This window comes from Falco punctatus (assembly GCF_963210335.1).
Source record: "Falco punctatus genome assembly, chromosome: 5".
NCBI classification, from domain to species: domain Eukaryota; kingdom Metazoa; phylum Chordata; class Aves; order Falconiformes; family Falconidae; genus Falco; species Falco punctatus.
This window is the reverse complement of record NC_137584.1, coordinates 43,798,792-43,825,407: the sequence shown is the minus strand read 5'-3', so window position 1 is coordinate 43,825,407 and position 26,616 is coordinate 43,798,792. Positions and strand designations below refer to the sequence as shown.

General features: G+C 37.4%; 1 protein-coding gene across 1 annotated transcript in view; it reads left to right on the top strand.

The window, feature by feature from the left end:
• Positions 1 to 26,616, top strand: part of SHPRH (SNF2 histone linker PHD RING helicase) — a 54,872-nt gene that overhangs the window by 9,396 nt on the left and 18,860 nt on the right. The window contains exons 6-19 of the mRNA XM_080390598.1: positions 622 to 772; positions 2,502 to 2,607; positions 3,108 to 3,364; positions 3,793 to 4,488; positions 7,871 to 8,122; positions 9,515 to 9,593; positions 11,378 to 11,541; positions 11,628 to 11,884; positions 14,642 to 14,763; positions 17,483 to 17,571; positions 19,287 to 19,376; positions 21,718 to 21,825; positions 22,767 to 22,909; positions 26,294 to 26,467. Coding sequence (XP_080246724.1) covers positions 622 to 772; positions 2,502 to 2,607; positions 3,108 to 3,364; positions 3,793 to 4,488; positions 7,871 to 8,122; positions 9,515 to 9,593; positions 11,378 to 11,541; positions 11,628 to 11,884; positions 14,642 to 14,763; positions 17,483 to 17,571; positions 19,287 to 19,376; positions 21,718 to 21,825; positions 22,767 to 22,909; positions 26,294 to 26,467 — 2,688 coding nt within the window. The remainder of the gene's footprint in view (positions 1 to 621; positions 773 to 2,501; positions 2,608 to 3,107; positions 3,365 to 3,792; positions 4,489 to 7,870; positions 8,123 to 9,514; positions 9,594 to 11,377; positions 11,542 to 11,627; positions 11,885 to 14,641; positions 14,764 to 17,482; positions 17,572 to 19,286; positions 19,377 to 21,717; positions 21,826 to 22,766; positions 22,910 to 26,293; positions 26,468 to 26,616) is intronic.

Here is a 26,616-nt window from a genome sequence, read left to right as displayed (position 1 = left end):
GCAAACTGGAGTATATAAAGCACAGGTAAATATGTAAATCTCAAGTTGAAGACATTCTTAACTTTTTTTTTAGTTTTGGTACAGATTTATGGGTTTAAGATTAACATTTTTTTAAAAAAAATAGAGCATTGGAGGCTTCAGCCTTCTGGTCCAATGTTTTTAAAGTCTAAAGGAAAGAGGTACTATAATGCTTTTTATTAATGCTGAGTATTGCATTACAAATTCTATTTCATTTTTCTCATTAATTCATTTAGAATAGAACCTTTTGATTGCTAGTTTGCTTTTTATTTTTTCCCTATATAACTTTCAGATGTTTAACATGTGAACATGAATGTATTTCAATATTTTGGAGACTAATGTTATGATATGCTAAGGTATAGGAAGGTGAGGCCTGTTAAGGGGAAAAAAAATCCAAAAAAATCTGGCATACGAATTCCTCTTGGTCAGGTCTGTACACCCAAAAAACTTGCTAGTTTTTGTCAGTCTCAGTTTATCTAATAAAAGATAATGCCTCACCTTAGAAACTTTGCCTTGCTGAAGCTATGCTGTGTGTGTCTCTGAACATGTGCTTCTCTGTTACACCATGCTACAGTTTAATTTGGGAATGTACTTGAATTTTAGTATTATCCGTGAGTATCCAGTTGCTGGACCCCAGTGGCCTGGAGGTATTTTAGCAGATGAGATGGGTCTTGGAAAAACAGTAGAAGTGTTGGCTCTTATTCTGACTCATACTGGACCAGACATTAAACAAGATGATCTGATGTTACCTGAGGTAAGAAAACCAGGATAAGATTTAGTACGAAGAGTTAATGGAAATGCACTTCTCTTGAGTTTGTTGCTTTCTGGTTTATAGAGGTCCAGGTCTAAAGCTGGATTAAAGTACAGTGAAAGTGTTTGCTTTGTAGGAGGTGGTACTTGGGGGCATAAATAGTGGAATGGTTTGCATGAGAAGTGATTGATAGTTTGCCATTGTTGAAGAGTGTTAGCAGGCAACTGCACTCTTAATAGGCTGTTGGTAGTTTACACACAGTGCAGGAGTGTATAAATATGTAACTTAGTGTACTATGTTGGAAATAATTCTCCCCTTAATTTCATTGTGTTGATGAGCGTCAAACATCCATTGGACGTGCATTCTGTGCTAAAATAGGGGTGATTTAAACTCTGTGAATAAAGATTTCTGCTCCTTTATTTCATATGATAAATGGGCTTATTTAGCTTAGTTTTGTATCTTTTCACTTTCCTCATCTGTGCATTCTGTGAGAACTTAGCACACTCACTAAAACCAAAAATTCTTTCTGCAGGGAGAATTTTAAGTAAACTTTTGCCACTTCTGTGAGTTCCATCCTTTTGAATTGATGACAGCGCATTTCACTGTACATCTATTCATAATGATCTCCTGCCTGATTGTAATTTTATCAGCTAAAAAGACCCAGTTTTAAAGATAATAAGATGATTCTTAAATGTGTCAGAGAGTCAGCGCTGAGGAGTGTGAAGAAGGGAGTATTGGCACTAAAGCATCTAGACATCAACTGGCAGCAATAGCTAGAGACCATAGCTTTTGGAGAGCTGGAGTTAGAAACTGTTTCATCATATGAGTAGTTGGGACAAACACTTAGCTAAAATTTTAGGATCTTTATGAACAGAATTACGTGACATTGTGATTAAAAGGTACTGTTCCACTCATCCAGAAGACCCCTTTTCATCTGTATTTTTCTTGTATTCAAACACAAAATGACTTTGTCCTGAAGAAAAAGAAAACAGAAGCGCTTTATTCCAACAGACACTTTCTGAATGACTCCTGGCTTGTGTCAGAGTTACTCCAAGTATTTCAATTCATCGTAAGGCTCAAACAGTGTTTGGAATTTTATTGCAGTTAGTATTTAAGAACTCAGCAAAGAAACCAGTTGGACAGGGCAGAGTGATGTGTCAATGAATACAGCTATAACAGTTAATCCAGTTAATCATAGAATCATTTGTTCCAGCTTTGGGATTCTTTTTTTGTATCCTGGTTCTTCAATATGCATCTCCTTGAATTAAATCACTATTCCTGAATCATCAATAATTAAGTAAATTTGGGGGGGGGCAGTCCCTAAAAAGTGAAACTGACTTGTTACACAGGTGACTAGGGCTTTTCGATCTATATTGTGTACCTCCTTTTGTGTTTCTAGCTACATATTAAGCACATATTTTCCTTCCCCCATCAGTAACCTAGATCACTTACCACTAGAGTCCTGCAACAATTCTGAAGTAGCGGAGGACCCAAGTGGCTTGCACAGGGCTGTTTTTTCTGTCAGTGTAAGGTGCTGAACAGTTTGCTGAGAAACTGAACTGAATGGGGTATCACTCTGTACACTAAAAATGAGCTATCTGAGCAAATTTGTGAGATCAGACTACACATCTGTAGCAGCTTATGCTTATTTTCAAATGTGAAAAGATTAATGAAGTTCAGAATGACTGTGAAGAAATGTGAGCTAATAACTATTTAATGTTGTCTGCATTAGGGTAAGCTCGTGAACTTCTTTGTTCCACCTCAACCTTCAGAAGGAAATAAAAAGAAAAAACCAAAGGAAGTGGAACTTAAATTGAAGGAAAAAATCCAATATCCTAGTAAGTATTTTTGATGACTTTTAAAATACCTTTTGCTTTTGGCATCAGTCTTATATTGGCTGCTGACTATGAGTTCAAGACTACTCTTCAGTTCTGCAGAGTGAAATTATTCTTTTGCTGAGCACTCTGATCGAGGATTGCAATGCTACAAAGTCATCCACAGTTAAAAGTTACCAACTCAGAACTCTGTTCTACAGAGCTCCATGTAACTAAAGGTTGTTGTAGAAGAGTTTATGCATTTAACCGAAATACACTGCCTTTTTATAAACTTCAGTAAAAAAATTGAGTGGCTTCTGTTGCTATTCATTATTGTCTAAGAATCATTGAAAAATAGTGATTTGTAGGGCTACCTCAAGTAAAGCATTGTCAAAACTCCTGCCTGTCTTTATTTTGCATTTTTTGGATGAACACAGTGTTTATAGTTCCCTTGATGTGCATTCTCCAAGGCAACTTTCATTTTATCTGAGCTGTAAGTTTTTTTGCATTGATTCTACATACAGGCTTACGAGTGATGATACTAGCAGCTGTCAAGGAAATGAATGTGAAGAAAGGAGCATCCATTATTGCAATATTTAAGTACATCAGTGCTATATATCGGTATGACATACAGAGAAATAGACGGCTTCTCAAAAGGACTCTAGAAAAACTAATAGCAGAACGAGTAGTAGAGCAAGTCAAAGGACATGGTCTGGCTGGGTCTTTCAGGCTGGGAAAGAATTACAAGGAACAGAAGAAGCGAGAGAGAACCAAAGAGCAGGTAAAACATGCTGCTGTAGTTACTGCAAAGAACGTTGCAAATGCAGATCTTATTTCTACCGATTGCATGCTACTGTCAGCTGTGTTGTCTGTGTGCACTATTTCAGCGTCACTGGCTTATTGATAAAAATGAAGAAAATTGCAGCATTTATTTTTGACATTCATGAACAAAGAAGCAGAAATCATAAGTAGATTAAATTTGGGCCTAAAATATTAACTATATCTGTCATAAATCTTTTTAAATAGTGTTGTGGGAGCTGGTGGTGTATTGTTCTGTGAAGTTGTCTTTTGAACACTGGTAAATATTAACCAAATCTTCAAACTGGAAATTAATATAAAATCTTAATATCTGTGTCTTGATGTGTTTATACATTTAAAAAAAAAGGTGAGGAGAAAGTCTGTATATTCTTGGTTAATTTTGCTTTGTAGATAGCAAGGTCTTCAGAAAGTGTTCAGAAGAAGCAGCTGATTGATGCTAAAACTCAAACCAAAGAATCAAGAAATAGTAATGTCACTTCTGAAAATGTTATTAAAACCCCTTCACGGGTGGATATCACCATGGAAGAACATGATTATTGTACAACTAGCAAAAATAACAGGAAATTTGAAGCAGATCATGAGAACTCTGTAAAAGAGAATAATGTGCAGCAGGAAGCTGTGGTCCCAAAGTCTCCTGATTTGCAAGGCAGCCTCCTTGTCTCCAGTGATGTGAGCAGTCATCCTGATTTTGATGTTTCTAAAACTACAGCTGATGTCCAGCAGGAAATTCCAAAGGACCAATCCTCACATTCCCAAGAACATGCCAGTGGTAACATACAACATAGCAGTTCTGTATTTCCATTTAACACCTCTGAATACCGATTTGAATGCATCTGTGGTGAGCTTGGGTTGGCTGACTATAAAGCTCGTGTGCAGTGCCTGAAATGTTACTTGTGGCAGCATGCGGAGTGTGTAAACTACAAAGAGGAAAACCTGAAGATCAAGCCCTTCTACTGTCCCCATTGCCTTGTGGCAATGAAACCTGTTTCCACGGGAGCAACTCTGATCATTTCTCCAAGTTCTATTTGTCATCAGTGGGTAGATGAGATCAACAGACATGTAAGATCATCTTCTCTTCGAGTTCTGGTAAGGTTGCGTTCATATTCTGGCGAGCTACTTTGTCAAGGCTTGGGGCTTCCTGTCTGACGCATCACAAAGTTCGGGGGTTTCTTTGTCCTCTGTGTCAGAATTGTGCGTTTCTTGTTATTAGACCTATGTTTTGGCATCACATGGTGCATTGGTGTCCCAGAAAGACTGGCTGCATTTAGTTCTTCGGTTTTTGTCTCATTAGTTGGTCACTGGGAGGTGATACATTGGACTAGGTATCTATCAAATGGAAGCAAATTTTGAGCAGTTGCAACAGCAGGTGATTTGAGGGGGAAGGTTTTGTATGTTTGTTGGTTTTTTTTTTTTCTGAAAGCTTACCAAGGAACTTAGAAAGGCCTAACTATAGTTGTTCTGGTAGTGTTGTCTCACATTTGCACCCAAGCAGCGCTCTAACAGTTGCTTCTCATTTTTTTTCTAGATAAAATCGAATGTTTCAGTAGGTAAAGTGTGCTTGTGAATTTCTGGTTCTTGGGCTTTACAAGAGAAGTCTTGGGCCTTGGTGTTTCCAGAAAATAACACCTTTGCAACTTGGGCACCATGTCTATAACATCTGCCATATCTTTTAGGATCTTGCTCATCTGGAGACCGTGTATTGTCCTTTTACTTGATTTCTAATAGCTGTATGTGTATAAAATAACTATATGTATAGCAACTATGGCTATACAGGATTTTTTAAAATACAGTTATCGCAGTATTCAAGGGTAGCCATTCTCTTTTATTAATGATGTCAAGTTTTGTCCTTCGTATTTTTAGTAGGCAAGAACCTTTGTAAGGATAAAGTACTCTGAGAACCATACATCCCTTCTGTTTCGAATAAAATAATAGTAGTAGCAGATTGATGAAGAGGGAAAGCTTTGTATTCAGGGATATATCTGATGTCTTCAGCTATGCTGCGTAGATGCCCAGTGTATACGTGAATTCTAGGCTTCCGGTAAGCTATTTGTGTGAGAAGTGTAATTAGTTTTAGTGCAGCAGCTAAAAAATCTGTAAAACTTGCACAGTTTTCTTAGGATCCAGTCCAAGTTCTATACCAGCTTTGATGAGAACTGTCAGAAATAGATTTACATGGTAACAGTAAAAGAGCTTAAATCCCGCATGTCTGTACGTTAAGCTGTGTAACACCTTCCATTCTAAGACACTGTTTTCAATTTTTTTTAACTGCCAACTATAAGTCATCCAGACTTCCTTTCAGTGTTGCTTCAAAATGAGAATTTGTTGGGTTTTTTTCTGTAACATTAACATGAAAATAGTGCAGACATTTCAAAGAACTAGTTTCTCATGTTAACAGGCTTTGCATTGCATGCAAAGGGTGGTTTTTATTTTTCCACCAGCTTGCAACCCATGGCAAATTCTGATGGCTTTATGTAATAGACAAAGAAATTAAAATTTATCCGTAGATCTTGCTTTGTGGCAGGTTGTCTTTTCCTGCTGCTGTGAAAACAACCAACACTTGGCCAAGTTACAAACCTCCGGAAAATCTGTTCATAAATACTATGGAAGAGATCATTAGACTTCGACAGCTACTTTTTTTTCTTCACAGTTGCTTCAGTGAGCATGCTCTTTTTTTTTTCTTTTTTTTTTTTTTTCTTTTTTTTTTTTTTTCTTTTTCTGCCTCTTTCATTCTCTCTCTTTTGTTCATGTGCATTGACTTGGTGGCACGTCCTCCATTGTCACACTCTGGAGCTGAACAGAAATTTTCTGCAAGTGTTTCTTCCAGTTGACAGAAACAGTGTTGCCGTATGCACAAACATAAAGGGAGATTATTACTTGAAGAAAAAGACCGTTAACAGTGAAATTAACAGTGAAACCACATACTAATCATCAAGGGGTAAAGGTGGGGGGGAATCAACTAAGGTTTTATAGTGCCACCTTAATTTTGGTATTTTTAACTATTGGTTGTGTGATTAAGAGAGTGATAAAGTTTGTGCCAATATGAGGGACTGAAAGACACTGTGATTTTCTTAAATGGTAAAAGTGTTTGTAGGTAGTTGCAGGCAAACACTAAGCGAGATTGTGCATTCTTATATGATAAATCATGAACTTGCAGAATGAGAGACGAATAGAAAGATGCCAGTTATTTCAAGATGAGACTAAAATACAGATTCTTGCTAAAAAAGATAGGGATATTCCTGTATCTGTCAGAAGGAGGCCTTTTTTATTTTAATACTGTGATTAACCTACAGACCTAGATGAGTGTTAAGGAGTAGGTAATGATAAAACTTTTAAAGTAAGCAATGGATGCCTGTAATTTTGAAGTAGGTTCTTGAAGTAAATTGGGAGCAAGAGAAAAAGTTTGTATGAGAAGGAAAAAAAGGCGATTAATACATAGCTCTGGTAATAATTGTTCTTAGTACCTGAAAATCCGGGACATGAGGAAATGCTCCTATTCTAAAAATAGATTTTGTGTACTGTACCACATATTATTTGAAATTTTAACATGTTTTGGTATTGTAAGTATACTGGGACTCGTACTACGTACTGTATTTATTTTCTTTAGATATAGAATATTATCCTGGGGAAGCACATAGTAAGATATTTGGTGTAGCTTGTTAATTTTTTTATTTAAACTGTATTTGGTGTAGCTTGTTAATTTTTTATTTTAAACTGTAGTATGTTTCCAAAGGATTAAAATGCTTTAAAAAGCATTACACTTAAAAAAAAGCTTTATGCTTAAAATGCTGGGAGATAAGAAAAATACTTCTGATATTAGAACAAATGTCAACATGAAAGGTTTATAATAATATTCTGTGGATGCACAGGGACTGTTTCTTACTAGGTATTCTTTCTATCTCTTGAGTCTCTGTAGAAGTCTTTTTTTTTTTTATAGATAAAAAATTACCCAGAGTATCATTTCTGGGTTTTAAATGTTTTGCTGCATAATTCTGTCTTTGCTTAATTATCCATGAAATTTTTGGGGCATTGGGGAGAAAGGTAATATACCTATGGTAAAGAAGGAGAGGACTGAATATGTAACACTGACTTACATAATGTTGCTCTGTACAACATTATGAAATAATTAATTTTGCAAAGTAACTGTTACAACAGATAACTGTTGTAGAAAATACTGAAGTCCTTTTCTGTTTTTCTTCAAAGGAGGAAAAAATTGTTTTGTGAAAATATAAATAATCATACATAAAAATTTTGCATCAGTGTCTGGATTGCATTTATTATTGGTGTTACTTCTGTGTATTTCCTGCCATGCTACTATATGAATACAGGTTTTATGAACAGTTTCTTCTTGTATGAGTAACACTGCTAAAAGCATGCATGTTGTAAGCTGTATGGGTGTGTTAGAATTTTTATTAAAGTGTCTCTTACCTTCATTCTTTGCTATTGTGCTATTGAACACAAATCTGTGTAGGTGTATCAAGGCGTGAAGAAGCATGGCTTTTTGCAGCCACATATGTTGGCAGAGCAGGAGGTAGTTATCACCACATATGATGTCCTCCGCACTGAACTGAACTATGTAGATATACCCCACAGTAACAGTGAAGATGGGCGCCGTTTCCGCAACCAGAAGCGGTACATGGCCATTCCCAGCCCCTTGGTAGCAGTGGAGTGGTGGAGGATCTGCCTTGATGAAGCACAAATGGTTGAATGCACTACTGCAAAGGTATGACGTTCCTGGTCATGAATTTATTTAACTTGAAAAGGTTTTGACAAGCTTATTGTAAATAATACAATAAACTTCCCTCTCCCCTTCTTAACGTTCATTGCACTCAGGTAATTTGTCCTTGCAGCTTGTTCTTTATAAGTGAGTTTTTTGTTGGAGTTATTTACTAGTAAGTGGTTCTTCTCTTGGGATTTTGGCAGACTCTGAAGTATACCCACCTCAAAAAATACTTAGCGTAATCTATACCGACAGTTTAAAAAACTAGGTCATCACATTGTATATGGTGTTTGATAATTTCAAACGAGACACTGGCCTATTCGGTGACATGATTCAGAGGCATAGATACATCCTTTGAGTTAGAAGCTAAAATAGTCAACAGTCTGTCTGCAAACTCTAGGGCTGTAGTCTGCAGAGGGTGATTAATTAGTATTTGTCCAGTCTTTTTGCCCAAGACAGGAAGACAAAAATGCTACTTACGTAATGAATTATGGGCTTTAATTGTTTGTTTTGGTTTTTTTTTCCCCCACATACTGTTTCTTTTGCTGTTTGTCTTCTTTGAACCTGTATGTGGTGGGTTGACCTTGGCTGAATACCAGGTGCCTCCCAAGCCACTCTTATCACTCTCCTCCTCAGCAGAACAATAGGGGAGAAAATAAGATGGAAAAAAAAACCACCTTACGGGTCAAGATGAAGGCAGTTTAATGAAGCAATAGCAAAGGTCACGCTTGTGGAAGTGATGAAAACCAGAAAATTTATTCTCTACTTCCCATCAGCAGGTGATGTTCGGCCACTTTCTGGGAAGCAAGACTTCATTATGTGTAGTGGCTGCTCCAGAAGGCAAACGTTGTAAATAATGATTGCCCCTCCCCTTCCTCCTCCTTTCTTCTGGCTTTTATATCTGAGCAGACGTCATATGCTATGGAATATCCTGTTGGTCACTTCGGGTCAGCTGTCCTGGCTGTATCCCCTTCCAGGATTTTATGCACCCCCAGCCTGCTGGGGGCTGGTGGGGGAGGTTGGAGAGGCAGCCTGGATGCTGTGCGAGCGCTGCTCAGCAGCAGTCAAACCACTGGTGTGGTATCACCACCTTTCTAGCTACCAGTGCAAGCACAGCGCTGTGAGGGCTGCCGTGGGGCTCAGCCAGACCCAATACACCTTAATTGCACTTAATTATTTGGAAGTGGATATGACTTTTACCAGCTTTGTTACCCTCAAAAAAGCTCAGTACAGTAATTTTATACACATTTTTATAATATATTGTATCAATGCTGCTTACAGGTCTGCTAATCTCACATACTGAAAAAATGTTCAGACTTTTTAAAAATAAGGTCCACGTCTTGTGTTCCACTCTGTTCTTCCTTTCCAACTGTTGGTTCTATCTTCTTTTGCTAGGCTGCTGAAATGGCACTCCGCTTAAGTGGAATCAATCGCTGGTGTGTCAGTGGCACTCCTGTACAGCGAGGATTAGAAGGTGAGATTTTATGTAGCAGTGTCTTCTGTGGGTTTTTCTTGTGCTGATAATTAGGTGTAGTGGTTTGAAGCAGTTAAAATGTCTGCTAGTTTTTCTCTGAATTCTTTAGACGCTCTGACTTGGGAAGCAATAATCTTTAAGAATGTAATAAAACCATCAATAAATAAATGTATCAGTACAAAAATTGCAGAGCTGAAATCTTTTTATCTCCCTGAATTAGCAAATACTTTGAGGAGAAAAGAAGCTGTATGTTGGAACAGCTGACTCAAGGCTGTTCTCCAATTTTCACTTAGCAAAGTGGGTAAATATTAACCCTTCCTTATTGCAGCTAAAGATAGTCTGCACTGCTTACAGAACCCTTCTGTCCAATACAGCAAGCAAAGCTGTATTTGCTTTTTGCATAGCCCCGTATGAACTACTGTGGGCATCAGCTGCCATGAATATAAATTCTAAAAATTGTACTAAAGCTTTATGAAACTGTCTTAAGTCCTTATGTAAGGACTTAATGAATTGAGATGAGTGGCGTAGGGAGCTGTATGTTAGCAGGTGTCATTTATCTTGTCTTTTTTGTGAGGTACTCAAGTTTCTGTAGACAGGCTTCATACAGAGATAGAAAAAAAGAAAGGAAACAGAGTAACTTCTTTATCTCCCTGTGTTCTTTGGATTTAGAAATATGTGGTGCACATTGAGGCAATTTGAAGGTGGATAAATCAGTGTAAGCATTTGTGTGCATTTGTGAAGTATTGTTCAGATACCAAGCTATTATAAAAGTCAATATTGTAGATTAATTCATTATGGAATTATGGATTAAATTTATAAATACACACAGTAGTTGTGAGAATACATAGTTAATAAAGCAAACACTATAGAAGTGATTCATTTGACTGTCATGATTAACTTGTTCAAGTCCTTATGTATGATAGTGTTGATTTAATACATATCTGAAATGTTACGTTGCCCATAATACGTGTTGGCCAGGTGCTCAGGCTATATTGAGGCAGCCCCCATCACAGAGGGGATGAGAACTGCTGACTGATTTCAGTTTGTGCCCCAGTGTTGTAATTAAATGGGATAGAATGTCTGGGTAAAAAATGCTTCCTGCATAGAAATAATTCTTAGAATTTTTCTTCCCCTGGTCTGTGATGTATTTGGTGAATGTCTCGCAGCTCTCATCTTTTCCAGTAAGATTTAGATACGAGCTTAAAGTCAGTATGTCCTTAAATTTTGTCCTCCAGAATGTGTTTCTGAACCATCTCTCAATTAGTAAGAAAACAATAGAAGTGTGTTTTGTTAATGTCTTATGCCTTAGTAGAAAAGTGAATGTCTTCTGAATTGCAGCCCTTTCTAGGATTGTGGGCAACAGACAGTTGGTGCACAGCAGGCTGTGAAGTAATGATACTGAGCAGTATTGCTTTAGAAAAACCTGGCAAATCCAGTTAACCATATGCAATCATGTAATTTCTACCTCTCACCTCTGCTCTGAATAGGTTTACGTTCATTGCTCTTGAAAACTTGAAAAGAGGGAAGTGTCTCACAAATAGTTATAGTCCAGAAAGTTCTATGAAAATCAACAACTAGCTAAAGGAGAGAACCTCCGTCATCCCCCACTTGGTCAAATTACCTATTTTGGTGAGGGAATGACTGGAAAACAAGTGGAAAGATGACAGCCAGGATGTAGTTGCTTTATGTCTGGTAACCTTTGTATGAAATGTAATTTTTTTGGAGGCATATTGTGAAGTATTAGAGCACAAACACTGTACTAAAACACTTTCTTTTCTTGGCAGATCTGTATGGATTAGTCCTTTTTCTTGGAGTTGATCCTTACTGGGTCAAACATTGGTGGGACCAGCTTTTATATCGACCTTATTGTAGGAAAAATCCCCGGCCTCTCTACAGTCTAATTGCCAAAATAATGTGGAGATCAGCAAAGAAGGATGTGATTGACCAAGTAAATAAGAGTTTTGGCTTTTAAAATTCCTGAACAACACTTATCAATACCTTTATTTGCAAATTACTTTTCTTTTTTAATTGCAGATTCAAATCCCCCCTCAGACAGAAAATGTACACTGGCTTCACTTTTCTCCTGTGGAGAGACACTTCTATCATCGCCAGCACGAGGTGTGCTGCCAGGATGCATTGGCAAAACTCAGGAAGATTTCAGACTGGACTCTTAAGCTTAGTAGCCTAGATAGAAGGACTGTGACTTCTATTCTGTACCCTTTGCTGCGGCTGAGGCAGGCCTGCTGTCATCCACAAGCTGTTCGGGGAGAGTTCTTGCCATTACAGAAAAGGTGAATTTCTGTCACTTCTTAAATGGCTGGCTTTATCCAAAGCAAAAACTCTGATTGTCTCCAGCAGTGCAAGATCCTGTACAGTTCTCAAACAAGCTTAATTTTAAGCTTATTTAGTTAAATATGCAACTATGGCACACCAAGGTATCTGACCTCTGAAGCTGAGTAGGATGCAGTAGGGTAGTTAATGTAATTCTTGTGTAAAAGACTATGATACTGGGAGGCAGTTGTTAGTGCAGTAACATTTTAACCTTACGATGCTGATGGATACTGATGGTGTTGCAGGCGACAGAGTTTGAAACAAACCCGATTCTTTTTCAGTTTTAAATAAGCCCACTGATTTTTTTATTCATCTTAGAAAACTCATGTTTATAAATGAGAACAAAAAACAAAATGAACCAACAGAGTGGTATAATTCTTTAATTCAAAGAAAATTTTGTTAATCTAAGGTTGCAGAATTGGTAGAGATAGCTCCAACATTGAAAGCTGTTTAAATCCTTCGTTCTTTTTTTTCCTCTTTTGTGTGCTTTCAAGATCATCTTCCTCAAGTGCCCTGCAGATACCAGTTTGGTCTTAGCCTTTGTTAGACCAACAGCATGTTGCTAGCACTCTTTGTGAAATATAGCTACTATTACTTTTTCAGTCATTTAGAGGGGCGTTGTGAAAGAACAGGCTGTTTTCACTCCAGGCTCTCCGAGTACTGTCTATGTTGTTTCTGTTTGAAGCTACAGGTAGGGAAAAAATTAACACTGCCAGTGTTATTTCTGCTGTGCCCTGTTCTTGTTCATCCATTCTATTCAGTCTTTTTCTATCCTTTTATGAAGTTTTGTGCCTACTCCTTCCCCTTTCTCACACAGGGCACCTACATTGCCTAAGCAGCTGTAACAGACATTGCACCTACTTTAGCAAGTACCAGTAGTAGGCACTATGCTATAGCACTTTCTGTCTAACAGTCTGCTAGTGTGGAAGCAAGGACTCAGACATGGGAGAAATCAATATTCCCACCAGCCTATACAAGATTATTTGCATTAAAATGAGCCCGTGGAGTACAAATGAAACATGTAAACGGAGCTGAGTATGCTGGGGACAGCTTAGTAGTGTGTTGGCTTTGGTGGAATGGTTGCGGACTAGCAATGAAAATTAAATCTTTCTTAAAATTTTATGTACAAAGAAAATTTGTTTCCCAGCACTGTTTACGTATCTTTTTTGTGAACCAAGCTTGACAGCAGCAGTGGACGTTCCTAGAACAGAAGATTTGGCTCCTGGCCCTGGCTTTGTTTATATTTAGGAGAATAATGAAGAAATTCAGTGCTAGGAGTTTTGATGAATAAGAGAAATCTACTGAAACAAGCAAGTTGATGCTGGAGCGTATGGATAAGAGAAACTGGCCTGAAACAAGAAAGCTGAGTTTGAAGCATGTTGCATGTTAGATGACATTTTTTCCCACTTGTGTAGCGAAGGCAGTAAATGAGAGCATCTACTCAGCAAAAATATAGCCCTCAAAAGGGAGTTTTCTAGGCTCCTCTAGTTAAACTGAGTAAAAAACGTTTGGTTTTGTCTCAGTTGGTAGTCTCAGGCTATGTATCAAGTTGCATACTCTTTATGTACATCATTTTGCTTTTACAATTTTTCTTGAAACTGCTGATGGTTTTGAAAATGAAAGGTAAGTAGTAATAGCAGAATTATCAGAGTATGAACAGCAGGTGTTATGTGTATATGCCAATACCTTTCCAGAATTCAGCTAATTACAAAGTCATTTTATTGATCTAAAGCCTGCCGTAGTGTAACACTGTAGTGTAAACTCGAGGGCAAATGGAACAGTGTTGCAAGGCAGGTAAACTAAAGGCTTAGTCAAGAATACCCTTCCAGCATATCTTGGGACCAAACTGCACAGGAGTTACATCACCTCTTACCCTGCTCCATCTACAGCACTATACACCAAATAGTAGATGCTTCTCCTGAAGGTCAGTGAGGCTGAGGAGCAGAGTTTCAGGGAGCGCGGGGTGGTGTCTGTTCTCACAGAAGCAAATGGTCACAGAAGCAGCCTCAGGTCAGCTGTTGTAGACTGTTGCAGTTTACTCTCCTATCTGTTCACATCAGTCTTGCTGCCTGGATTCTTTGTCCCTTGGCCTTACTCCAAGCTATTCTTCATGCTTCTTTCTTTGTTTTCATCTCTGTTCTTCCTCTTACCTGTCAATTTCCTGTATTTTTATGTTAAGCTAATTCTCTCCGGACTAAATTCTTCTCATGAATTACAAATATTATAAACAAAAGTAGAAAAGGAAGTTTGAACGATAATTGCTAATCTTTACTACTCTCATTTCACATAATTTTCTGTTTACCTTGACACCTCACGTGTTTTGCATGTTTAAATTGGTAGAAGAGGGGAGAAACACAGTCTCATAGCTGTTTTCATTTGAACAGCTTCTAGCAAAATTAGGTCTATTTTTGCTTGTTTCCAGGAACAATTTCTTTTGCCTTGTGAAGGAATATTTTACCCAGTTCTAATTTTCCTTTTGCTTCTTATTTCTTGGTTTTAGGAGCTGTCAACCCCTTGACATAATCAAGTTAGGGTAAAGCTCCAGCTGGAAGAAAAGCTGACTAGGTGTTTTTTTAATAAGTAAATAAATCGCAAGTAAACATTTGCACAGTATGTTGTATGCAAGTAATAATCTTCTGTGCTGCACAGCATGACAGTTTTACCTCTCTAGTGTTGTGGTTTTGTTTCAAATTTGAGCCATTTGGTCTCCATTTCAGCACCATGACCATGGAGGAACTGTTAACATCTCTGCAGAAGAAATGTCGAACAGAGTGTGAGGAAGCTCACCGACAACTGGTGTGTGCTCTAAATGGCTTAGCTGGTATCCATATCATTAAAGGTAAGATTGGGTGGCTGTAGCGTATTCTTTACTCCTTTTAGTAGGCTAATAAATGTTTAGACAACACAGTGTAAAAACAGTGGCTTTTTCTAATTGAGGGAGAAAGCCATAGTGAAATCCAGGGAAGCTAGAGAGGCTTGTAACAGTATTTGTAACAAAACCCAACATTCATTCTAGATGACGGAGACAAGGTGTAGTTTGGTGTATCTTTGAGATGTCTCAGAGTATTTCTGGCTTTTATGTTTTATATTCTTTCTTGATTCTACAACCTGTGTACTGAGAGGATAAAAGAAGTAGTACTTGTGTAACTGTACTTAAGCTGCTTTTGTTTTATCAGTACTGCTTTCTGGGCTTCCTTTGTGCCCCCTGCCATGCAAACTGCTATCCTGACTGTGGAATCTCTTTGCTACTGCTTGCTATAGAGCTTTGTATGTATGTAGTTTTTCTGGGTTGAGGGGAAAAAAGCTTTGAATGGGAAACAAAATTAATTGTGTTAATCTCAAATGTCCCATTAAACAATATTATAATAAACTAAAATAATTTAGTCATGAATGTGGAACAAATGCCTCTTTGCCAAGTAGTAAGACTTTTAAAGTTGACAAACTGCTTGAGTTTTTCCAGCTCATGTTAAAGTCTTCCTTCAAAGAGGAGAACAAGCGAACTGCCTGTTCTGTTACTTTCAGAAAGACTACAGAGTCTGTAGTTAGTAGGTTTTTTTACTTTGTTTTGATTGCAGGATGGAGATCAAGTGTTCCAGGTAGAATCAAGTGCTTAAAAATTTAAATACTTCTAAATTACATTATTAGCAAAATTAAAGTTTGGCCTTTTTTGAAAAGTAGGTTGATGAAAATTGCATCTGGTGAGAAATAAAAACAGGACAGAGGCAGAGTTCTGGTCTATAACACACACACACCATGCCCCCCAGCATTACTGTTACTCAGTCGTCTTTATCAGCAAGGAAGAAGTGCATGTTATATGGAAGTGACTCCATGAATTTATTGTTGGTACAGTTGAAATCTTAGAAGTCTAATTGTTATTAGTCCAACTCTAATTGCTCTGGGCAAAAAAAGAATAATCATCGCACTTATTTCTACTGCTGGTCCTGCTTTTATGCTTACCTTTTTACTGCCCTTCTGGGTCCTGAGGTCAGTGGTTTCATACTGGGGGTGGCAATGCTATGGCTAGTTATCATTTGGAGCTCTTTGTCAGGAGGAGTAAGATGTTTCTGTTGATGGTTTCTTCTTTCTCACTCAAGGATCCAGTTGGGGTCATTTTTATGTTTGCTAGCACACTTTTACACCTTTCTCGTTCATCACTGGTCTGCAGTTCCACATTAACACCAAACTTCGTGTACATGATGCCTTTTATGAATGTTACATACTATTTCTTTGTTCTCTTTGTTGCCCCTAAAACCAGTTTTGTCCAGCTCTAGGTCTTCATTTCTTTGACTGTGGGTGAGTTACTTATAGCCGTGGCTTCCTTATTCACTGCCGAGCCTGTGCACCATCTCTTAGCATCCCATGGCTGTACTCTACACTGCATCCTATATCTTTACTTTTCAAGTTCTCTGCTGTTGTTACTAGGCCTGTATTTCTCTACACTACATCGTTGTGTTAGTTGTAAATATCTCATTCTATGTGGAATAACTGCTTGTTACCGCTGTGTATATAAAGCTGTGATTGTACCACACAGAAAAAAGTTCAAAAAGAAAAAAAAGACAAAATTAGTTATAGACACCTAGCGAATTAAAGAAATTGCTGTCACAGCTCAGCCAAGGAAAAGGTCCAGGTGGGTCAAGAAGAGTTCAAAGGAGGCCTGACAAGCCTCAAGCTTGAGGCCATGCAAATTCAGCAAATTTCAGCACTTTTGGCCTGTTACTAGTAATAGCAACAGTGTATTGCAGGACTACACTCTTACAACTGGCAACTGTTTCAATGTAAGAATAAACAATCTTGTTGAAATAGAGTTGTTACACTTACAGATAGGTAGGAAGATGATTTTTGTTTTACTCTTATTTGTTTTTATACTTTTCATGTCCCTATACTTCTCCATGTTTTAAGAGTCTGCTAAGGCTCTTACTGACTTAAGTAAATTTCCATCAGTTGAGAAAAGAAAATAAAAATTGATTATTTTTTTGCTGCTTTTCCATACGCAAGTTCAATTTTATATTTCTTTTTTAATTTATATATATTTAATTTATAAATATATTTCCTGAGATGTGGTTGTGATGTTAGCAGCTTACATCAGTAGTTATGCTCCCTGCATGTATTTAATCATTTCTGCATTTCTGAAGTATGACACAACTTTCATTGTTTTCACTGGAGGAGTGAATTTGCAGTGCAAATTTAGTAACGCACCACTGCAGTGAGTTGTAGATTATGGGGTTTTCAGACTTATGCAACTGTGAATATGTATTTTAGGATCAAAAATTCTACGGATTTTGCAGTCACAAAAGATAGTTAATTTGGAAACTGCTTTAGTGTTTGTGAAATATAATGCTCTGTCTTTTACCAGATTTTGGGGGGTTTTTTTATTTATTTTTTTGTGGGGGAGAGGGTGGAATGAATAAGGAAGGTTTGCTTGAAGACAAGCAAATATTATACAGCCTCTCTGAAAACATCTCTAGTATGTTACAAGTGATGGCCAGTTGTGACTGTTTGTATATTTACAAAACAACACAATATGTGTATGTTTTTGTTACTCTCTTTTTTTAATTCAGGAGAATATGCATTGGCTGCAGAGCTGTACAGAGAAGTTTTACGATCATCTGAAGAGCACAAAGAAAAGCTCAAAACAGATTCCTTGCAAGTGAGTGAGCATTCAAATGTAAAGAGATGTAGTTAAGAACTGGAATACTTTAGATTTAATTTACCAGGTCAGTCTTTTCTTCCTCCCATTGGTGTGCTGAATGACTCTTTCAGTCTGCTGTCGTTGTCATGATCTTTAGATAGGAGTCTGTCCAGTGATCTTCATGTTTCCTTTTTTCTTTTTTCTAAAGATACTGTGAGTCTTCACGGTATCCCAGAAGCAGTGTATGGTCTCCACCTGCTGTTCTGCAATAAACTTAACAAGCTGAATTCCTAGACTTGTGTATGTAGCTGTGACTACTCACATTAATGGTACCATATTACATCCTGGAAATACAGGCTGCTGGGTTTTTGTTGAGAATGATATTAATGTGCTAAATGGTAGAGAATAATAAAATTGTTGCATTGCAGATGATGTTCTCTGGAGGGGCGTCAAAGCGTGAAAAAGAATCAAAGTGAATTTTCTCTTCAGGCAATATATTAATACGTTTTGAATACTGTATTAAAAATATGAATATATTTTCCTGGTAAAAAAGCAGTGGTTCTCTAAGTAACGTATTTATATGTCTTCAAGAAATGTCAGTTCTAAATTGACCAAAATTTTCTTAAGCATAACAAGATATTTAAAATGTTAATGACAGGTAAATAAGAAGTGATCAATTATCTATTTCTTTACTTTGCTTGCTTCCATAAGTTACTGTTTGATGATCCTGCCTGTGGTCATCTCATGGCTCTGTTGTGTTCCTTTGATCTTCCTTTCTCCTTTGTGACTTCCCAGAGGCATTTTTCACTTAGCATAGCCATATCAGCATAAACTTTTTAAGCTACTCATAACAAGATTAATTAAGCTGTTTTATTGGATTATGCAATCCAGTAAAGCTTTTTTTTCCTTCTGAAAAATGTACACTGCTTAATATAGCCTTTGTGTAATAAAACTCAGCTTCTGTTGAGTGCTTCCCAGTTGTGTAGGCTTAGCTCTTTATGATAATGGCAAACTACTGCTGGCCAGTGCTCTTCAGTGGCTGAGATAGTAATAGGGCAAAGGGGAACTGAATCCAGTAGGTGAGAACTGCACAAGTTCGCGATAGTTGAAGTTATTAGTATGAGTTTGTGGGAGATGAGCAGTCAGCGTAATATAAGGGGTCTGGTTTAGGATACGTAGGGTGAACCTAGGTAAAAGGAGTTGCCTTATATTAACAATCAAGTTTATTTTCCCTAAAAACGAACAGAAATGTCATGTTCTATTCAGTCACCTTTTATTTCAGAAAAATGAAAAACATGAAAAAAGATTGAAGCTTTTGGAAGCTGTTTTGTTTTTCTAATAGCTTATCTAAAGCAAAATAAAGTTAAATGAATTATAATATTCTGAAAGATATTTACAAAAGAATGGGCTCTGAGATAAATAATTCATTTTCCATACTGTCAAGGGCTGTTTTAATTAAGAGGGTGAGTATACGACAGAATCTGATGACTTGGCATCAAAATTGCCTGCCGATTTGCTTTCGAGGTGTTGAAGGTCTTTTTAATGTTTCATTTCCAACCTCAAAGAATGTTCATTGCCTTTAGAAGATGCTTCTAGATTAACAAAGAAAAAATAAAATTAATTGTAAATGACTACTAACTTCTTGCTCAAAGCTTTCTTTGCTGTTAAAGCTTTTCCTGTCACAGATGTTGCAATGTATTTTTTCATGATTGCTGTTGACTTTCTGTATTTAGAGACTTCATTCTACACACAATTTGATGGAATTGTTGGCAAAGCACCCAGGAATTCCCCCAACTTTGCGTGACAGCCGACTTGCAGAAGAGGTAAATGTTCATTTATTATATATGAATAAATTTTGAAGAGGACCTCTTCAGTTTTTTATTTTTCAATATTTTCTGAACAGAAGAATTAACATTAACTAGATTTCAAATAAGTGTAACTTAAAATGTAACTACGTACAGTTCCTTTCAGGTTAGTAAAATCAAGAGGTGTTTATTGTGTGAGGTGAGAGCAGAAATGTCCAGTAAAATGCTGCTGTTCAGAGTGCTTGGTAATGTCTGTTTTGTGAGCGTCTTTTATTGAGGTTTTAATAATTTTCATGTCTAAAATGTGCTTTTCCCCACCCCACAATGTTCTTGTGGAAATAACTTGCATAGATGTTACTGACAAAGAATACATCATCCAGAATTCTTTTGAGTCCTTTATTTCCTCAGATTTTCTTTACTTTTCTCATTTTGACTGCAGACAGTCACAGTCTTCTCTAGGTGAAGTTTGTTTCTTGCATAGATGCCCTAAGCATCTTCTCAATCATGCCTTGAAGCTGGTCTTATACCTCTTTTTTTGGTCCTGTGTGTGGTACTGATAACATCTCCTTTGAATCCTTCTTGAGAAGGTCCTGATTTGCAGTGTTCTTTGTAGCCTAAAGTTTGCCAGTGGCATCTGCCCAGGTCCTCCCTGTATTATCTATATTGTATTTACATGCCCTACAGCAACTGGTTCACCCCATCGCTCTTATACTGCCTAAACATAGAAAGGTTGACAGTCTTTGGCCAGATGAGCGAGTCGCTGTGTGTTACTCTGTGTCCCTGTTTAACTATATCCTTAACCTTAACTGGGGAAATACCTGGTAAGATAGCTGGGATCACTGGTCCTCACTGGTTACTCATAGTGGATATATGGACTACATTTGCAAAAGAACATTGTTACTGTGGCATCATTTAGGTTGGAAGGGACCTTGGGAGGTGTCTAGCTGTACCTCTCACGCAGAGCAGGGTCAACACTGATTTCTGACAAGATAACTCAGGGCTTTATCCAATTGGGCTGTTAAAACCTCCAAGGAAAGAGATTTCACAATGTATCTAAACAGTCTGTTCCAATACTTAATAATCCTCATATTGGGGGCAAAAAGTAATGACATACAACCTCCCATTCCAATTTATAGCCATTGTCCCTTGTTCACTTGCCATCTACTTCAGTGGAGTGCCTGGCTCCCAGTTCTTGGTGATTCCCTTCTAGCTGCTGGAAGGGTGCTATTTTATATCCTCTAAGCCTCTCTTCTCCAAGCTGGACAAGCCCAGTTCTTTCAACATCTCCAGTTATATGGTGGTGTTCAGTATCTGTCTTATTATTTGAATATCTTGTGATATTTTATCATTTTAATGCAAATTCTATGCATAGGTAGTATTTACTCTCTTTTAATGAGACTTGTTCTTTAAAATATTTAAAGAAGTTTCTACCTGCTTTTATAGAAATACTGCCCATTTTTTCTATTGGCCTGCAGCTCTAGCAATTTTTTTATATCACCTTCTTCTGATATTGTAAAGAGGAGGACTGGAGAATTTGTATTTTGCTTACAAATAATGAAGCAGAGATTGTTTTTTGTAGCTATCTTTTGCCAGTAGCTCATCCAAATACCTGAGAGTCCTATCAACTCCTGGTAAACTGAGCTTCATCTGTAACAATAATACTATAATTATTTTGATACTAGCAAACAAAAAGAAGACACTTAAACACATCCTAAGATGCACAGAATAAGAATACCTAGTGAAATCACAATGTAATGGTGAAAGATACATATGTGTGTACATGTTACTTGTAAGAAATGTAACTTGTTCATCAGTTGTTAAAATATCAAATAAACTGGTACTCACTGTATTGTGGAGACACTTGCATTCCAAGAGGGGTTTTCACTGTCAGAAGTAATTTTTATGAAAAAAATATGTGATCCACCTAAAAATAATGAAATATAAACCTTTCTTGTTTTTTTATGGCTAAGTTTTCTATGTAGGTAAGTTAAATTGTCCTGTTCTCATGTTGTTCTAGGGTCGTTTTATTGTTTGCCTGTTCAACACAATATATTTTAATTTACAGAGAAGTAAGAATTAAGAATTAAATTTCAGTTCATTTTTGTAATGCAGCGTATCCTGTTGTGTTGTTTGGGCTTGTCCAAAAGCAAAATTGCATAGTTGGCATCTTTGTAGTAATTTCTCTTCTGAGATTCTTTTGTGGGCTTGCTAACAAATGCTAGATACTACTTATAAATGAAAGGTAGCAAGTAGGAAGCTTAAGATTTTAAAATGTTATGGTAGCTGGGAAGTTTTTATATTTTCAGTTATTCTTCATAGATATGATTTGTGCATAATTTAAGCTCTTATTTCCATACAGGCAGAACAACTCCGACAGCATTATATGAGTAAATCCAATGCAGAAGTTGCAGAAGCCCATCAGGCCTTACAACCAGTTCTTCAGACCATTCGGGAGCTCCAGAGAAAGGCAAGTACCTCTTACATGTTTAGTGTCTGAATTAGATTTTTAAAAAAATAATAGTTTCATCTGGCTATCCAGTACTCCAGCTGTTTATTATCTTTGAGTTCTTTGAAGGCCTATTTTGAATGGGACTTTGGCAGTGTGTGCACACACGCACAGCTCCAAAACATATTCTGTGTTCCCCGCATAGAGGCACACAGTCATCAAAGAACAGATGACTAAAACCAGAAGTACATGGAGAGATGATTCAAGTAGTTTAACATCATGCTTGATTTTTGTTTTGACTGTGCTGCACTTGTAATTTAGGTAAATGTTACAGGTTTTGGCCTTGAACATTCCTGTGTTGTATCAGATGGCGTTTCAGTTACTTTCAAAGGAACTGTTCTTCGACATGCATTTAGTCATTGTGCTTAGGGTTTAATTGTGTTTAGTCAATATGACAATTCAGGTTTCATGGAAAGATGGAAACCGTTAATGAAGAACACCTGAGTTGAAATGCTGCTTGTCATTTGCATAATAGGGGAGAAATACTAAAGAAATAGGGGGAAATGGCACATGAGGAAGTAAACTTCTGCATCTTCTTTCACATTAATTTCACAGAGAGCTTGATTTCTCTGATTAAATGATCCTTTCATCTCTTTTGAGAGAGAGAGAAAGAGGAAACTTTGAGATTACAGTATCTGGGTGGCTCTTCTGTGTAGATGGCCTCAGTGAATGTAACTACTGAAGCAATTTGAAGGTGTGGAAGTAGGTGGGTATGTAGAAAATTCCTTAATCATATTCACTTAAACAGGAAAGGGAATATTTTTTTAAACATACTCTCATATTCCACTTTCCATGGAATTTACCAGTCTGAGTGTGGCCTAAAGAGCACTGTAAGCCTTTGCTGCAATGAGTAGATTGGTTGTTTGTTGAATGATCATGGAGAAATCTGTTTTTACATACAGATACATTCAGGTTCTCCTTGGTGGTTGGATGTCATCCAGACAGCAATACAGTATGCCATCGATGAGGAGCTTGTTCAACGTGTGCAAAATGAAATAACCATCAACTACAAACAGCAGACTAATAAACTCTCCATGGCAGAGAAGTAAGAGAATAGCTAAAATAAGCTAATTAATACAGTTAAATCTGCTCAAGTCCTCTTACCAGTTTGTGCTAACAATTGCAATTAAATAGCAGGCATTTGCTTCAGAGCATCTGGGCTGCAATTAAGTTTCAAAAACAGTCCCCCAAAAAGCATAACTAGATAAAAGACTTAGAAAGAAAAGCAGGAGAATTACAGGTTTTTCCTAGACTAGCATTCTTTTAAATGTTCCTTTTTATTATCTACTGTGATTTTACAGTCTTCTGTACTCACGCAACTGCTGAGCAAGAAAGATTCAAAGCTTACTGCATTAAAATTGAGTAACCTCTAAAAAAACCTGAAGTGCTTAAATGGAAAGTAGACAATATGAGAAAGTCCTCGTGTAACACCATAAAATAGCATCACTTCTTTTCTAAGTGAAGAATTTTGGTCTGGTTTCATGTTAGAGACAAAACTACCACTATTGTGTAGAATTACAGAGTAATGGATTGGAAGTGATATCTGGAGGTCACCTAGACCAACTCCCAGCTCAGAGATTTAGCCCAGTTAGGTTGCACAGGGAGATTTGTCCTGCTAAGTTTAGGATATCTCCAAGGAGGGAAATTTCATAGCTTCTATGTGAAACCTCTTTTGGTATTTGGCCCATTGGTGGGGGAAAAAATATAATTAAAATCTTTCTATCTAGTTAATATTTCCTGTGTTGCATCTTGTGTCTGTTTTCTGTTGTCCTTTCACCTTACACCTCTGAGAAAAGTTTGGCTCAGTCTTCTCTGTACGTTCCAGTTAGGTGGATGTAGAAAGCAATAGTGTCTCCCATGAGCAGTCTCATTTTAAGGCTGAATAAACCCTTTTCTCCCAGCCTTTTTTTGTATGTCCTGTGCTCCAGCTCTGTAATTTCATACAGAAAAGGGAGACGTAGGACAGAGAATGCTCTCACAATTTAACTTCAGGCAGTTTTCTCAGCTACATGAACAATCATTATGCTCTTAAATACGATCTTTCTGAATCTTGTTTTAGTTAAGTACATATTTTTATTTATATATATATAAAATATATACGTACATGTATATACATGCATATACATACGTATATAAATAAATAATGTTGTTATAAAAATGTGTATATGTGTGTAAATTTAAATACTTAAAATTGCACAGGTGTTAGTTAAATATGTGAAGATATATCATCCACTATGACTACTCTGTTATCGTGATCACAAAAGGTGGCACAGTTCCTTGCCCTTGCTGGAAGTAAGCTTCATTTGCTTTTTGTACTTAACATAATTCTGTTGAACAATCTAAATAAAGATACAAAACTTTACCTCTTCTTTCTTCAAAACTCAGAATTATGGTGAGAAGGAAGAAGGAAGTTCTGTCTGTTCAAAGTGGATATTTGGGACACCGAGCTGGAAAGTAGCTTTGCAGAAAAGAAACCTGGGGGTTCCGGTGGGACACCAAGTTGACCAAGAGCCATCTATGTGCCTTTTGTGGCAAGGAGGGCTAATGGTATCCTGGACTGCATTAGACAAAATATTGCCAGCAGGTTGAGGGAGGTGATCTTTTCTGTCTGCTCAGTGCTGGTGAGGCAACACCTGGAGTACTCTTTGTCCAGTTCTGGGCTCTCCAGTATGAGAGAGGTGGACATACTGGAGAGAGTCCAACAAAGGGCCAAGAACATGATGAAAAAGCTGGAGCATCTCTCACATGAGAAGCTTAGAGAGTTTGGACTGTTCAGCAATTCAGGGGGGATCCCCTTAATATATACAAATACCTAAAGGTGAGGTGCAAAAAAGATGGAGCCAGGCTATTTTTTAGCGGTGCTCAGTGACAGCACAAGAGACAGTGGGCACAAACTGAAACACAGGAGGTTCCTCTGAAGATCAGGAAATGCTTTTTTTACTGTGGGAGTAACTGAACACTGGCACAGGCTACCCAGAGATGTGGTGGAGGCTCCTCTCCTTCCTTGAAGATGCTCAAAAGCTGTCTGAGCATTGTCCTAGGCAACCAGCTGTAGGTGACCCTGCTTGAGGAGAGGGGTTGAGCAAGGAAGCCTCCAGAGTCCCCTTCCAGCCTCAACCAGTCTGTGAGTCTGGATATGAGTGTTTTATGGTTAAGTGTTATTTAAGAATGCTAGCATCTCATTCTGGTTAAAATAAATTTGAGGAAAAGATTGTTCGCATGTTCACACTGTGCTCATGTGCCTGTGTGTCTGTCTATATGATTGTCTGGGTCATACTGGGAAAAAAATTCCAATTTTTTTTTTTCTTACTAGGAAGTATGTTTTTAAATTGTTGCTGCTTACAGGTTATATAACTTTGGAAGAGCTATCTGCGACTCATATCACCTTTATAAAATAGGGATAAAACTTATTTTCTTTTTAATTCATCTTAGCATATGCAATAAAACCTTAAAGAACAGTGTCTTGTGAAGTACTACTGGTCAGTGGTGGAAGTAACAAGTGCTAATCTCTGGTTGAGTATTAGAGATGGTTAATCCAGGGTGTAGTGTGGGAGATTTTTATAAATCTGGAATATTTGACAACTGATGATATTAACAACAGACTTGTGATTGCAATTTACATGTATTTTCAGGCTACCTGGTTAGGCAGACTTCTCTATTTTATTTTAAAATACATACTGCTTAAGTAGGTTGTCTTAAATGCCAGACTTTCCTAGTGGTGTTAAACCTGTGCTTTTCTCTCCACACTTTATAAAAGGGATGTTTTGGATCAAACTTTCCATATGGGGTAGAACCATAGTCTTGTAATGCACTGTCCTGTCCATGGATGCCAGACCTTGCATGACTGGTGCATTCTCAGCAAGAGACCTCTGCTCACAAGAAGAACACAACAATGCAGGAGGTGTTTAATTGGGGTTCATGTTCCCACTCCAATCAAGACAGACAGCTGAGTTTTAGGAAAATAGTTCAGTGTTACGTCCATTTAGTAATTTTAACTTTGAAAGCTAACTTGCAAAATGCAGTGTAATTTTGTGATGGGTGCACGTGTCTGCTGTGAATGGCACAGGTGCACTGAAAATCAGTTTGTTGGCCAACAGATGCAAATAAAACTAAGTATATGCAGTTGTTTACCTTTAGTAGATTTGCATTGTGGACCAGAATGTTGCAGGTTGGTGTTGCCTGCTAATATTCAGTTGCATCTCTCAAGTCATGGAAAGTGTCTTTCTGTTCTAGAAATACCAGGCATCATCTCAGGGGACACGATGGTATGATTTCTAACAGCATTACATGTAGCAGTAATAAGCATTTACTTATTATATGATCTTCGTATGTTGTCCTGGATTGCTATTTCTCTTATACTTCAAAATACTGAATTAAGTTTGAATTTGGTGTCTCGGTGTGCAATTAGTTCCCTTTTTCTTTAAATCAGATTCCGTGATTGCAGAGGCCTTCAATACCTGCTCACAACCCAGTTGGAAGAAGTGAAGAAGTTCCAGAAGATTGTAAGAGAAGCAGTGAAAAACTTAGAAGGCCCTCCCTCTAAGCAGGTTATTGAGGCTGCCACTATCTGCCATTTGCGACCCGTTAGACTTCCACTTAACAAGTATGTCTTGAAAATGGAAAATATACTTCAGAAGTGTTTCATTAAATTTTTCTTTCATTTTAAGTAAGAGATTAAAGTCTTTATTCTGTATTCAGGATTTGTACGCACACAGATACTGCAGATCTATTTGTTAGAATCACGACCTTAAT